Source organism: Artemia sp. Qi Xiang Cuo, chromosome 17, assembly GCF_049724085.1.
Source record: "Artemia sp. Qi Xiang Cuo chromosome 17, ASM4972408v1, whole genome shotgun sequence".
NCBI lineage: Eukaryota > Metazoa > Arthropoda > Branchiopoda > Anostraca > Artemiidae > Artemia > Artemia sp. Qi Xiang Cuo.
This window is the reverse complement of record NC_142810.1, coordinates 61313195-61328252: the sequence shown is the minus strand read 5'-3', so window position 1 is coordinate 61328252 and position 15058 is coordinate 61313195. Positions and strand designations below refer to the sequence as shown.

Here is a 15058-nt window from a genome sequence, read left to right as displayed (position 1 = left end):
TTTTTGTATGTGTGTGTTTGTGTGTGTGTAATTTTTTTTGTGTGTTTAATTTTTTGCGTGTGTGTGTGTGTGTTTTTTTTTGTTCATTTGTTAGTTTTTTTTTATGTGTGTGTGTGTGTGTGTGTTTAATTTTTTGTGTGTGTGTAAGTTTTGGAGTGTGTGTGTGTGAGTTTTCGTGTGTGTGTGTGTGTGTGTGTAATTTTTTTTTGTGTTTGTGTGTGTGTAATTTTTTGTGTGCATGTTAGTTTTTTTGAGCATGTTAGTTTTAGTGTGATTGTGTAAGTTTTTGTATGTGTGTGTGTGTGTGTGTGAGTTTGTGTGTGTGTGTGTGTGTGTGTGTGTAATTTGTTGAGTGTGTGTGTTAGTTTTAGTGTGTGTGTGTGTGTAAGTTTTCGTGTGCATGTGTAAGTTTTTGTATGCTTCCCAAATCATAATTTTCTGAAAGGACACACCTATGAAAGGCTATGAAATCTAGCTTAGAAAGGTCAAAAATAGCAAATTAACCATCCCAAATCATAGGTTTCAGTCAACACACACCTACGAATGGTTATGAAATCCTGCTCAGAAAAGTCAAAAAATATCAAGCCACACACCCCCAAATCATAGGTTTCAGACATCACACACCTACGAAAGACTAAGAAATCCGGTTATGAAAAGTCAGATATAGCAAATTACATATCCCAAATCATAGGTTTCAGACAACACTCACCTATGAACGGCTAAGAAACCTAGCTCAGAAAAGTCGAAAATAGCAAACTACACATCCCAAATCATAGGTTTCAGACAACAAACACCTATGAAAGTCTAAGAAATCCAGCTCAGAAAAGTCAAAAGTAGCAATCCATCCACTCCAAATCATAGGTTTCAGACACTACACACCTATGAAAGACTAATAAATACAACTCAGAAAAGCCTGAAATAGCAACCAACACATCCCAAATCATAGGTTTCAGACAACACACACCTACGAAAGACTAAGAAATCCGGTTATGAAAAGTCGGAAATAGCAAATTACACATCCTAAACTATTGGTTTCAGACAACATTCACCTACGAAATACTAGAAAACCTTAGCTCAGAAAATCCTGAAATAGCAAACTACACATCCCAAATCATAATGTTCTGACAACACATACCTATGAAAGCCTAAGAAACCTAGCTCAGAAAAGTCGAAAATAGCAAACTACACAACCCAAATCATAGGTTTCAGACACTAAACACCTATGAAAGACTAAGAAATCCAACTCAGAAAAGCCCGAAATAGTAAATTACATATCCCAAATCATAAGTTACAGACAGCATTCACCTACGAAATACTAAGAAACCTTAGCTCAGAAAAGTCTGAAATAGCCAACTAGTCATCCCAAACTCGAAGTTTCAGACAACAAACACCTATGAGTGACTAAGAATCCTAGCTCTGAAAAGTCCAAAAAGCAAACTACACCTCCAGTTACAGACAGCATTCACCTCCGAAATACTAAGAAACCTTAGCTCATAAAAGACTGAAATAGACAACTACTCATACCAAACTCTATGTTTCAGACAAAAAACACCTATGAGTGACTAAGAATCCTAGCTCTGAAAAGTCCAAAAAGCAAACTATACCTCCCGAATCATAATTTTCTGAAAGGACACACATATGATAGGCTAAGAAATCTAGCTCAGAAAAGTCAAAAATAGCAAATTAACCATCCCAAATCATAAGTTTCACTCAACACACATCAACGAAAGGCTATGAAATCCTGCTCAGAAAAGTCAAAAAATATCAAGCCACACACCCCCAAATCATAGGTTTCAGACATCACACACCTACGAAAGACTAAGAAATCCGGTTATGAAAAGTCAGAAATAGCAAATTACATATCCCAAATCATAGGTTTCAGACAACACTCACCTATGAACGGCTAAGAAACCTAGCTCAGAAAAGTCGAAAATAGCAAACTACACATCCCAAATCATAGGTTTCAGACAACAAACACCTATGAAAGGCTAAGAAATCCAGCTCAGAAAAGTCAAAAGTAGCAATCCATCCACTCCAAATCATAGGTTTCAGACACTACACACCTATGAAAGACTAAGAAATCCAACTCAGAAAAGCCTGAAATAGCATCCCACACATCCCAAATCATAGGTTTCAGACACCACACACCTACGAAAGACTAAGAAATCCGGTTATGAAAAGTCGGAAATAGCAAATTACACATCCTAAACTATTGGTTTCAGACAACATTCACCTACGAAATACTAGAAAACCTTAGCTCAGAAAAGCCTGAAATAGCAAACTACACATCCCAAATCATAATGTTCTGACAACACATACCTATTAAAGGCTAAGAAACCTAGCTCAGAAAAGTCGAAAATAGCAAACTACACATCCCAAATCATAGGTTTCAGACACTAAACACCTATGAAAGACTAATAAATCCAACTCAGAAAAGCCCGAAATAGTAATTTACATATCCCAAATCATAAGTTACAGACAGCATTCACCTACGAAATACTAAGAAACCTTAGCTCAGAAAAGTCTGAAATAGCCAACTAGTCATCCCAAACTCGAAGTTTCAGACAACAAACACCTATGAGTGACTAAGAATCCTAGCTCTGAAAAGTCCAAAAATCAAACTACACCTCCAGTTACAGACAGCATTCACCTACGAAAAACTAAGAAACCTTAGCTCAGAAAAGTCTGAAATAGCCAAATACTCATTCCAAACTCGAAGTTTCAGACAACAAACACCTATGAGTGACTAAGAATCCTAGCTCTGAAAAGTTCAAAAAGCAAACTACACCTCCCAAATCATAATTTTCTGAAAGGACACACATATGATAGGCTAAGAAATCTAGCTCAGAAAAGTCAAAAATAGCAAATTAACCATCCCAAATCATAAGTTTCACTCAACACACACCTACTAAAGGGTAAGAAAAATATCTCAGAAAAGACTGAAATAGCAAACTACTCATCCCAAACTATTGGTTTCAGACAACATTCACCTAGGAAATACTAGGAAACCTTAGCTCAGAAAAGCCTGAAGTAGCAAACTACACATCCCAAATCATAGGTTTCAGAAAACACACATCAACGAAAGACGCGTGCTCGGGGAGAGTCTTTGTGGGTCTGGGGGGCCCGTGAGGGTGGGTGGTCTGTGGGGAGCTGGGGGGGACCTTGGGGGACCGGGGGGTGGGGCTGGGGGGTCCGGGGAGGGCTGGGGGGGGTGGGGGGGGGTATTGGGGGCGCCGAGCGGGCCTTGGGGTGCCTGGGGGATATTTGGGGACCGGTGGAGGGCCTTTGGGACCCCGTTGGTCCTTTGGGAGCTCGATGTGCCTTTGGGGGGGCTCGGGGATGGCATTTGGGGGTCTGGGTGGGTCTTTGGGGCGCCGGTGGCCCTTTGGGAGATTGGGGGGCCTTTGAGTGTCCGGGGCGGCAGTTGGGAGCCTGGGGGCCCTTTGAGGCCTGGGGATGGCCTTTGGGGGTCTGGGTGGGCCTTTGGGGGACCGGTGGAGGGCCTTTGGGAGTTTGGGGGGCTTTGAGGACCGGGGGCTTCCTTCGGGGTTGGGGTATGGGGATTGGAACCCTTTGGATCGGGGTAGGGCGATCGGGGCTCTTTGGGGTTGTGGTAGGGGACCTCACAACACAGTTCAATGGGACTTGTGTATTATAACGACCACACTCAAAAATCATCTTTTAAATCATCTTTTAAATCAACGCCTCTAACGGTTTCGCCGAAATAATTCCATAAGCTGTCTAAAACCGTTTCGCCCAAATAATCCCTAAAAGTAATTTCATCGTGTTCCTTTTGTTTGGCATCTCAGTACTTTCACATTTCAAATTTCTAGGAAGCCCTTTCCTACGTTAATCTCTTCATCTCATAAATTTTCCTAGCTAAACTATTATGGTTTCGTTAGAATATCAATTTATCTCTCCGACTTAAAGCTCCGTGAAGCCGTATTTAAAAATAGAATTTCTATCTCTTTAGAATCCCGCATAATTCCAAGATAACAAGTGATGTCATTTATGATTCCTGACACTAAAGATCAATGAAGCCCTATTTAATAATAGAATATTAATTTTTCTCTCTGTCCTAAAGAACGTTTATCCCTCAGGCCTAAAGATTAAAGAAGCCTTAATGTTTCTTAATTCCCTCTTCGTGAATCAACAATTTCCCCTAGCGATTATGTAAATCAAGTTCACTGGTCAGGCCTAAAGATTAAAGAAGCCTTAATTTTTCTTAATTCTCCCCTTCGTGAATCAATAATTCCCCCTATCTATTATGTAAATCACAGATTAAAGAAGCCTTAATGTTTCATAATTCCCCCATCGTGAATCACTAATTTCCCCTAGCGATTATGTAAATCACAGATTAAAGAAGCCATGTTTGTTTCTTAATTTCACCTTCGTGAATCAACAATTTCCCCTTCGATTACGCAATCAAGTTCTCGGAAATTCACTTCCCCTTCGATTACGCAATCAATTTCTCGGAAATTAACTTCCCCCTCGAGTCCTAGATCAATAACATTGTTCCCGTTAGAATTCAATGCGCATGTGCAACCTTCGCCCCGGAGCTATTACACACAAAAACATCAAACAAATCGACCTTGGAAAAAGAGGTCATTGACCCCATTACGTAATCATTCTCCCTAGGGAGGCTATGCCCTTATTTGGGGTGCAAAAAAAGTTGTAGGTGGCAGCAGGGGTGCGTGACACGATCAATAGGGTCACTTCTACTGATATGAAGATTTTCGTGCGCCGTTACGGCAACCGGGTCGCTTGTGAAGGTATGAGCGTCAAACCCAAAAAAGTCAACATGATCTTTAAGGAAGAGATCAAGATATAAGGATCCGTTTGGGCCATGGTTGGTGTCGAGGTCAACAATTTTTTGCAGCGCATCGGAAAGAGATAAGTCATACAAGTCTGACCCCATCTTATCATTATTTTTGCTATGAAGTTTTGCGGTATGATGGACGTTAAAGTCTCCTTGGAGGATGATGGCAGACTGAGTGTATTTCCTCAGAATGTAATCAAAGGAGGTTTCAAGGTAACTGTAAATATGGCAGGCTAGATGGTTGTGTATATTCCCATTTATCACGGACTTTTTGGAAGTGTCATCATAAACCAGAGATCGTCTTTGCCTGTTGACTTGGGAGATTCATACATGAATTTGCTATATGACTCTGTATATAAACTGAGACACATCTTCCCCCGAATTTTGTGCTGTCGCTTTGTGCTATATTTTGCCTTAGGAGCATGTAAATCTTTATGGCAACCTCGCTGTTCTGTATCTCGTGGTTGATTAGTGTCTGTAACGCGTATGCTATATGGTTTGACGGAGTTCGCCAAAATATAGGAACAGTTTTAAGTTTAGTGTTGAGATTTCCCATATTGTATTGGCTAACGTAAACATATTCATTTGGATAGTCAGCGGGCGGGACGTCTGCGGAAGGTCAGTTTAATCGTGGGATCATTTAGATGAATTTTAGCCGGGTAAAAGATGTATTGTCGGGTGGTATTGCCTAATCCAGGTCGAGGGACTCCAAAGGTCAGTGCATTGTTCGGACGGGGAGTGGAGCCGAAGTACCTTATACCTATCCTCGGAAGTGAAAGTTATATCCCGGTATAGGTTTTACCTATGACGGGTTAGGAACGGTGCATTTTCATAACACTTTTGGGTGAGCTTGAAGAAGCTAAGGAAATATGCAAGCCAAGGAAGGGCTAAATTTTTGAAATATGTAAGCCTAGGAAGGGCTAAGTTTAAAAAATATGCAAGCCAAGGAACGGCTAAGTTAAAAAAATATGCAAGCTAAGGAAAAAACTTGACAAAAACTTCTGTTGAAAGATTTGTCAAAGGGTTCAACGGGTTCGAACCCTTTGAACCGAAAAGATTTGTCGAAGGGTTCTATAAGAATTTTAGCTGATGAACATCCCACTTCCATTTTTTTCAAAGCTAGCGTTCCTCCATCACCTTGGCAACAAAAATCATTTGCTTGGGAAACATCGATCATTCTTTCCCTTTAAATTCCCCCTCAAATTAGACAGCCTGCTATATCTGAGGTGAAAGTGATCATCGAATTCTTTTTCTTCCTTCTTGTGCATATTGCGGTTTGTAAAGTTACTTAAATTTAATAAATAAAAGTCATTTCTCGTCGTTTGTAGTTGATTGCTGGTCAAAATTGAAGATTCAATGTACTACCAATTTTCAACTGCCCATGTCTACTATATTATCGTTGAATTTTAGAATTAATTGGTGTGAAACTTTCAAGAGGCCTATAACAGAGTGAAAAAACTACGATTATAATTTTCAAAAATATTTTTCTTCTATGACATTGTTTTTTTTATTATTTCTTTTATTTCCTATAAGATTAGTTATAGTTTATTATTCATATGTTAATTTAATTGTGAATAATTAATTCATTTCATTATTTTGTCTTTCCCATGAACTTTTGTAATACTTTAATTTTTATTTTTTTTTATCGTAAAAAAAGCATTTCAAAATATATACCGTTTTCAGATTTTTTTTTTTTTTTTTTTTTTTTTTTTTTTTTTTTTTTTTTTGACCGTGTGGGCCTTGGGAAGAGATCTGGGCGGTGAAAATCCTATAATTGTCAGTTCACTTTAAGTTTCACCGTATTATTCATTTTAATTCATGTTCTATTAATTTTGATCTCATTGCAGATGTCTTGTTTAAGCTTGACATATTATTCGATTTAATTTCTACTCATAATTCATCCTTTTTAAATTGAAATACTTCTAAATGTCCAATGTCCTTCTCTCAAATGTTCTTTCAAATGTCCAATCTCTCATAGTTTTTCTCAAATGTCCTCAGATGTCAATTCTCTTCTCAAATGTCAATTCTCTCAAATGTCCAATCTCTCATAGATCTGGGAGATTTAGATTTTAGAAACGCGTATCAGAACTAAAAATAGTAGGTACAGTCTAATACAGACTAGAAACCAAATAAATGAGCAGAAGCATCATCATATGCTTTGGCTCCTATATTCAGCTTTCTTGCTGTCGGAACTACTAAGCTAGAACTAGGGAACTAGTTTGGTGAAAATCAAACCATATTTCGGTCTTGCGCACTTGATGTGTTTGATTCTGGACTTGTATATTACAATATTATGCTTAGATTTGTAATCAACAGTCGCAGAGCTTCTTCAACGCTATAGCTTTGGTGAAAATCGAACAGCGTTTTTGAAGTGTGCTCTTCAGATGTTTTGATTTTCGATTTCCATATTACAGTATTAGCCTGAGATTTTTAATCAACGACCTAAAGAATACTTAAATAGCATCTTTGATAGTATCAAACACAGTTTATGAAATATTTAAAAAATTTCTTCTATTTTTTGTCTCCTGTTGAGAGTAGTCTCAGACTTGAAATCAAGAAGCCCAGAAACCCTTGAAGGCTGTCTTAATAGTATATCAAAGGCCCTGTTTTAAAAATCAGGCAGTTTGTTCTGATATGTAGCTATCATACTGCAAATATAATGTTTTTATGTTTTATATGTTTTATATGTTTTCATGTTTTCATATGATTAATAATGTTTTGAATTGGCTAATATCTCCACCATATATGAGGTATGAGATATACATTTATTAAAAAAGAAAACAAACACTATTCGCCTTTTGCCTGCCAAGAAAGGCAATAAGCTTATATAAAATGTATGCTTTGTTAGTTTTGATCTTGGATTTGTATGTTGCAATATTACTACATTTTGTATCAACAGGGTTTGAACCCCCCCCCCCCCCCGAAATGTTTGTCTGACTCGTAAAAACTTAACAAAAATGGACATAAACAAATTTTGTATGCGTTTTTTTTTTCTATAAAACCCCCAAAAAGATTTTTTTTTAGTAAAACCCCCTCCGAAAAAAATCTTAGATACGGCCCTGAGGCTTGGAAATCCTTATACTGACTTAAGTGAGAATTGAGCACCATTGGGAAAAAATTTACCTAGTTAATGATTCAGGATAGTCATGCTGTGATCTTGATAAATTTTTGATGATTAGTCTTGCATTTTTTATTGCGATTAGTCTTGCGTAAGTTCCTCCAATCATGAGTGAAAAGTGGTAGAACATGTTTATATGTACATAGATGGAGATATTGGGTTGTTGCAGGGTTTACGAGAGAAGAACCTAGTTTGGCCCTTCTCGTATAACGTTTTTAGGTGCTGGTGCATTATATGGACACTTCTAAAAAGTCAAGTTTGGTTAATGCTAATGAAATAAAATAGGATGAATATATAATAGTTTATAAACAAATTTTGGCTATATATTTGCACATAACGGGGGGGGATAAAGCATAGCATATACTAAATACGTAACCTAACTAAGGTACATTTATTCCCCTTAAACCCCCAAAAAACAATCGTTGAAATATTGTAATTCATTGAAAACCACGGCATTGCAGTCATTTATGTATAGCGGTCTCTTGAGAATCGCCAGTTTGACGGATCTTTTTCAGTTTTCAGAAGGCGAAAACAATAACCCAGAGATTACATATTATTGGCAAAAAAATAAAATGCTTAAGATCTTCTGCATAAGAAAAACAAAAAAAACAAAAAATATCAAAACAACCAAAAATAAAAAGACTTTACCATCAACACGTTTGGGGATCTAAAACCATTCCCAAAAAAAATTGCAGGTAGAAGAACGAAAAAAAAAACACCTGTAAACTAGCTATTTCAAGTTAGGTTGAACTATTTAGTATTGCAAGTAAGCAAAAAAAAAATCCCCCACCTTCTACCCCCCCCCCCACTTCGTAGATATAAACATGTTTTACCTCTTTTGACTCCCAGTCATTCATAGATTGTTAAGGGAATGATCCTAAATAAGCTGCCTACTCTCACTAGTCTGAGTTTGGTATTTGGAGTAATTAAGATGGTATGATGATTTAAGATAAGTAAAAAGTGCAATAAAGACGTCAAAATCAAAATAAGAAGTACATTAAATAATATTAAGATGTTAACTTTATAGAAAATAAAGCCATACAAACGGGTACTGGTACGCTATATGGACACTTTAATATATTGTACAAGGAAATCAGTCACGAAAAACCCGTCAAACTGGCGATTCTCAAGAGACCGCTATACATAAATGACTGCAATGCCGTGGTTTTCAATGAATTACAATATTTCAACGATTGTTTTTTGGGGGTTTAAGGGGAATAAATGTACCTAAGTTAGGTTACGTATTTAGTATATGCTATGCTTTATCCCCCCCCCCCTAATGTGCAAATATATAGCCCAAATTTGTTTATAAACTATTATATATTCATCCTATTTTATTTCATTAGCATTAACCAAACTTGACTTTTTAGAAGTGTCCATATAACGCACCAGCACCTAAAAACGTTATACGAGAAGGGCCAAACTAGGTTCTTCTCTCGTAAACCCTGCAACAACCCCCCCCCCCCGAAATGTTTGTCCGACTCGTAAAAACGTATCTAAAACAAATTGTCGGTGCGTTTAAAAAAAAATTGTGTCTCCCACCCCGGAAAATGATCCCCCCTCCCTGAACAGAAATCCAGGATACGATACTGTGCTTATGTCAGTGAAATTGCTCCTTCTTTAAATTTGCTAGGGAAAACAAGTTGCTTTCATTTCCCATGTGGTGTCGGAAGAGCTTAGTTAATTGATTGCTATGTGTGAAAATATAGTTAATTTAATATTTTGATAGGAGGTTTGGAGAAGTTACTTACGCAAGAATATATCTGGGGGGGGGGGCTATATTTTTTATTTCAAAACATAAATAAGAAATACCTAGAAATTCTGAAGTTAAAATATTTTAGGGGGAGCCCCCTGCCCTCCTGCTCAGTTATCTCGGTATGAGCCCTGAGTTATACTGCTCCTAAGCTTCGGTATGAGCCCTGAGTTATGCTGCTCCTAAGCTTATTATAATATATAGCGCTTGTAAGAAAAGTGTTTTGATAAGCGCTTTATAACCATATCTTGGTGTTGTCATCTTATGTAGTGCTGCAATTGTCACTTCCGCGTGCGTTTATGTTCTCTTTTACTTACTTTGCAGGTCCAGTCCGGTGAGATATTTGCTACGATTGACCTGGAGAAGGGGATTTTGAAGTTCCATGATAGTCCAAACAAATACGACACGGCTTCGACCTTAGTAGATGTTTCACAAGAGGTATGTATATGTCGCAGAGTTTCTATCTTTATTTGGGAACCTTTGTTAGTGTGGGTGGGTGCTGCACGGCACCCTTTTGTGGACCATTGCACTGCTGATCTAGCAGAGGTGCCTCTTTCGTGGTGCTGTAGCCTAATGGGAGAAAGGTTGCGTTGGACAGTAAATATTCTGCGGATAAAGGATGAAAGATTACTAAAGATAGTCCTTGTCGGCCAACCATCTAAGGCCAAACGAAAAGAAAAGTAGGTCGTCCCTGAATGGGATGGGAGGGCGTCGTAAGGAAAGATTTATGGGAAATGGGAGCTTCTTGAGAAAGTCTTAAGAGGGGGGCATTGAACAGATTGGGATTGAGAAGGAGCGTGCGTGTTGGCTTCAGGTGGCTTGGTGCTGTTGTGAATTGTAGTTTAGTATTTACTACCTTTTTGTAAAGTGAAAAAATGCAGCTACGTCGTGAATAAACGTCGCACCTATTCAAGTTGGTATTATTTCTTCCTGGTACGACCTTTTTTTCAATTTGAGATGGGTCCTTTTTTTTAAATTTGCGGAGATGGGGAGGATGAATTAGTTCGTTTTTGGCGTTTTTGTAAGATTTAAAAGGTTAATGGAGGGAGCTTTTCGTGGGTGGTCGTAGGAAGAGATGGCGTGACAACTTCGGTAGTTACCTCTTATGTCTTCTGAGACAAGCTGACGACCGGGCTTTGTACAGGAAACTGATCCAGTAACGTATGAAGGAGATGGCCCCAACGCGATCCTTGAGGACGTCCGGGACGTAAGTTTTTTGACGTAAGTTAGTAAGTCAGGTCGTAAACCTAGAATTGAGTTGGTATTGTACGAAGCGATTGAAATCTTATGGAAATAAAGAAATTGGGACGGTTCGTTTCTTATGGCTGTAGTATATAGCGACCATTTTGATTAAGTTAATTGCTCAGTTCGGGTTGAAGGGCCTGTTTCAAAATTTTACGGTGTTTAAAATTCTTGTCCTAACCATGATTCATATAGCCTTTCAGTGTCAATAAATATTATACCAAATACTATGGAATATGAAACCTTTAGATTGCTTGGATTCAAAAAAAAAATAACCTATGTAAATAAATAAAATTCAGTTACAACTTTTACGGGCAGCGGTGGTAGAAATATAATTTTGCCTAGCTATGGCTCGTTTTTCACCAAAAATAGCAGAGGAAGCTGACGCAATTTGTGCTAGTATTGGTTTTTGGGTTTTCTGGTTTTGGGGTTACTGGGGTTTTGGCGGGGGGGAACTAACTTCCCTCCCTATATTTTGAAAAATACCTATGTTTGGTGCTAACAAAATCGAAAAAAAGCAAAATTACCCACCCCCCCCCCCCTACTAGATTTTGGAAATACATTTTGCCACCACCCCGCCCTACATTTTCATGAATTGATGCCATGGAATTAAAACAAACTGTGCTCAAATGGAAAAGTTTCCAAATCTCCTATCCACAGTTTTTTATTTAGTAACCATATCACGGAGTTTCATTAAAATGCCTAAATTACGGTTTGGATTATCCATTTAATGAGTATGAACTTGAATTTTATTTTATGCTCAATTTTATGTTTTCTCTTAAAACTCTATATCTAATTTCCTTAATTAAATAGTTTTGAAATTATATCTTTTCCTTGTTTGATTATACCAGGTTTGTTTTAGGTTGAAACTTCAGCTTGCTAAATTGAAACTGTTATGCAGGGAAATTAAGAATATTTTTGTCAGTAACAATTGTGTATACTAGTTGTTCAGAAACTTCTATAACTAGGGGGTATTTGTTTAACTGGGGGATTTGTTTCTCGTTAGTTAATTTAGCCCTTTATAATAAAGTTTACTCAAAAATGTGGAAAACGCACCCCTTGAAAGACGTGGTTGACTCCCTGGTAGAAACTTTAATGTGTTAATATCACACGTAGTGACCAATAGTGCTCCCGCGTTGGTTTTTTTGTTTTGCCAAATCGAATTTGGCTATATCTTTTACAAAACCAACCCAATTGGGTTAATATTGTTGAATCAAAAATAAAGTAAAAATTAGCTACATTTGGCTAATTTGTTGTCATTAGGGCTAGTGTAATCCAAATAATTCTGGCAACCTTGCCAAGGTACAGTTTTGATCAGTTTTTTTATTGTTATGAAATTTTGGTAGGCCTATTAAAAATATTCAGTGAATATTCAATATCTTTTTTCAGTGTTGTTTAATTTTTTTTCTCATTGCAAAGAAACAAGTTTTTAATACCAACCCCCACAGATATTCTGTAGTTTTAAACAAAGGTAAACGGCAGAGAAAAAGAAATTTATTGATTGTGAAGCTTATTCAAATTCGGAGTAATTGCAGTTTGAACTTACTAGCTTTAGCACTGAAATTGCCATAATTTTTTTACCAGAGATAATTCAAAAATGAGACATTTAGCGAATTTTTTTTTTTTACGACAATAGGTGGGACTGACAAATATGTGCGTTAAATACATAAACGAATGGAGACTGAACCCTTACCGGCCTAGCTCGGGGATCTTTCATAGGGTAGGTGGTCAATACACGAAAGCCATGCATTTTTTTATTTGTATTGTTTTTGGTTATTCCAGGCCTAGCTTCGAACTTGCAGATGTAAGTTAGGACGTGTCTTCATAATGGATCTGTCAGACCATGACCACCGAGTGAAAACAGCTTTCTGTCACTTAAAAGAAGCTCAAGTCTCTATTACGGTACTACTTTTTAAGGCTCATGAAACAAAATTAGGCCCATTTCAAGGACTTTTTCAAGAAGTCAAATCCGGTCAGATCGGAAGTCACCGGATTTGACTTCCTGAAAAAGTCCCTAAAATGTTCTTAAAATCGGAAGTCACCGGATTGGACTTCCTGGAAAAGTCCTTAAAATGTCCTTAAAATCGGGAGTCACCGGATTTGACTTCCTGAAAAAGTCCTTAAAGTGTCCTTAAAATTGGAAGTCGCCGGATTGGACTATCTGAAAAAGTCCTTAAAATGTCCTTAAAATCGGAAGTCACCGGATTTGACTTAATGAAAAAGTTCTTAAAAAGTCCTTAAAATTGGAAGTCAACGGATTTGACTTCGTGAAAAAGTCCTCAAAATGCCCTTAAAATCGGAAATCACCGGATTTGACTTCTAGAAATAGTTCTTAAAATTGGAAGTCACCGGATTTGAATTCCTGAAAAGGTCTTTAAAATGTCCTTAAAATCGGAAGTCACCGGATTTGACTTCCTAAAAAAGTTCTTAAAATGTCCTTGAAATTGGAAGTCATCGGATTTGACTTCCTGAAAGGTTCTTAAAATGTCCTTAAAATTGGAAGTCGCCGGATTGGACTATCTGAAAAAGTCCTTAAATGTCCTTAAAATCGGAAGTCACCGGATTTGACTTCCTGAAAAAGTCGTTAAAATGTCCTTAAAATTGGAAGTCACCGGATTTGACTTCCTGAAAGGGTCCTTAAAATCGGAAGTCACCAGATTTGACTTTCTAAAAAGGTTCTTAAAATATCCTTAAAATTGGAAGTCACCGGATTTGACTTCTAGAAAAAGTCCTTAAAATGTCCTTAAAATTGGAAGTCACCGGATTTGACTTCCTGAAAAGGTCCTTAAAATCGGAAGTCACCGGATTTGACTTCCTGAAAAAGTCCTTAAAATGCGCCTAATTTTGTCTTATGAGCCTTAAAAAGTAGTACCTTAATAGAGGTTTGAGCTTCTTTCTAGTGACAGAGCATGTCTATAAGACTGTCTAGAGACAGAGCCTTCAAATGGGGGGGGGGGTACCGGGTCAGTGGTCTCGGACACCGCAGCTGGGGGTCCGCCCACTCTGATCAAAATATTTACCTTGTTGCATTTTTTTTTGCTTATTTTTGAGTCTGTAGGGGGGAAGGGGGGCTGTAACTAATTTTTTCCTGGCGCTACCAACCTTGGGAACGGATCTGACTATCCTTCTTATAAAAAACCTTGGTACTTTTTTCTTATAGCCACCACACTCAAGATCTTGTATCGTGAACATGAGACAATAACCGGTTTTCATGGTCTTTATACCAGACAATATTAGCTTCGGCTCCGTGGGAAACTACATTGTAGCTATATTTTAATTAAATATTAGTTAGTATTTAGGTTAGGTTAGTTTAGGTTACGTATTTAATATAATGCGGTTTGTGCGGCCTTTCTTTCATAATTCTTTGTTGTAGTTTTCATAATTTTGTTGATAAAGTATTATATTTTCATTGCATTTTGTTTTATTTCATTAGCATTAACCAAACTTCACTTCTCGACAGAACTTGAATGTGGTGGTTATAAGACACAAGTACCGAAACCTTCTAGCCAAAAACTTGGCTTAAGCTTTGGTGCAATAGAACCGGGGTTGCAATAGGTTTTAGACGACGGGGTAATTTGTCCTTCCAGAATTTGCATTAATTTGTTGTTCGGGATATGTTAACCTGCATAAGGAATAATATGAATGGCAAAACGGAAATTTATCACAGAAGTTAACCAATCAGTTGAAGGACACTCAATCCTGCCGAGTTTCATGAAAGGAACTTTTTTTATTCTCTGGGTTATACCATCTCAATTCTTGTGTAGCTTCTGTTGAGGGAAATATTCGAAGTCATCTGCCTGCTATGGACAAGTTTTAAAGAGCTATAAAGCGGGATTTATCTTTTGTATTCCTGTTCCTTTGGCGGGCTCTTCAGTCTGAAGGACCTAATGCGAGATACAAGTAAGCTCAAGGCATGTTCTATTGGGAAAACCTTATTCCAGTTCATTACTTTCTATGTTTTATTAAGGAATGATGTTAACTTTAGTTAACTAAAAATTAATATGCCAGCTTTTCTTGTTTCCTTCAGGAATTATTCCTTCTCTGTCCAACCAAGTTGAATGATGAGAACTTGTTACTGAGCAAGTTCTTATCATTGCTCAGGTTCGTTGGACTGGGAAGGAATAAT

General features: G+C 37.5%; 1 protein-coding gene across 1 annotated transcript in view; it reads left to right on the top strand.

Annotated features, from left to right (window-relative positions):
- CSN3 (COP9 signalosome subunit 3) overlaps nt 1–15058 on the top strand; it is a 308395-nt gene that overhangs the window by 278784 nt on the left and 14553 nt on the right. The window contains exon 7 of the mRNA XM_089102840.1: nt 10015–10128. Within this exon, the coding sequence (XP_088958966.1) occupies nt 10015–10128 (114 nt within the window). The remainder of the gene's footprint in view (nt 1–10014; nt 10129–15058) is intronic.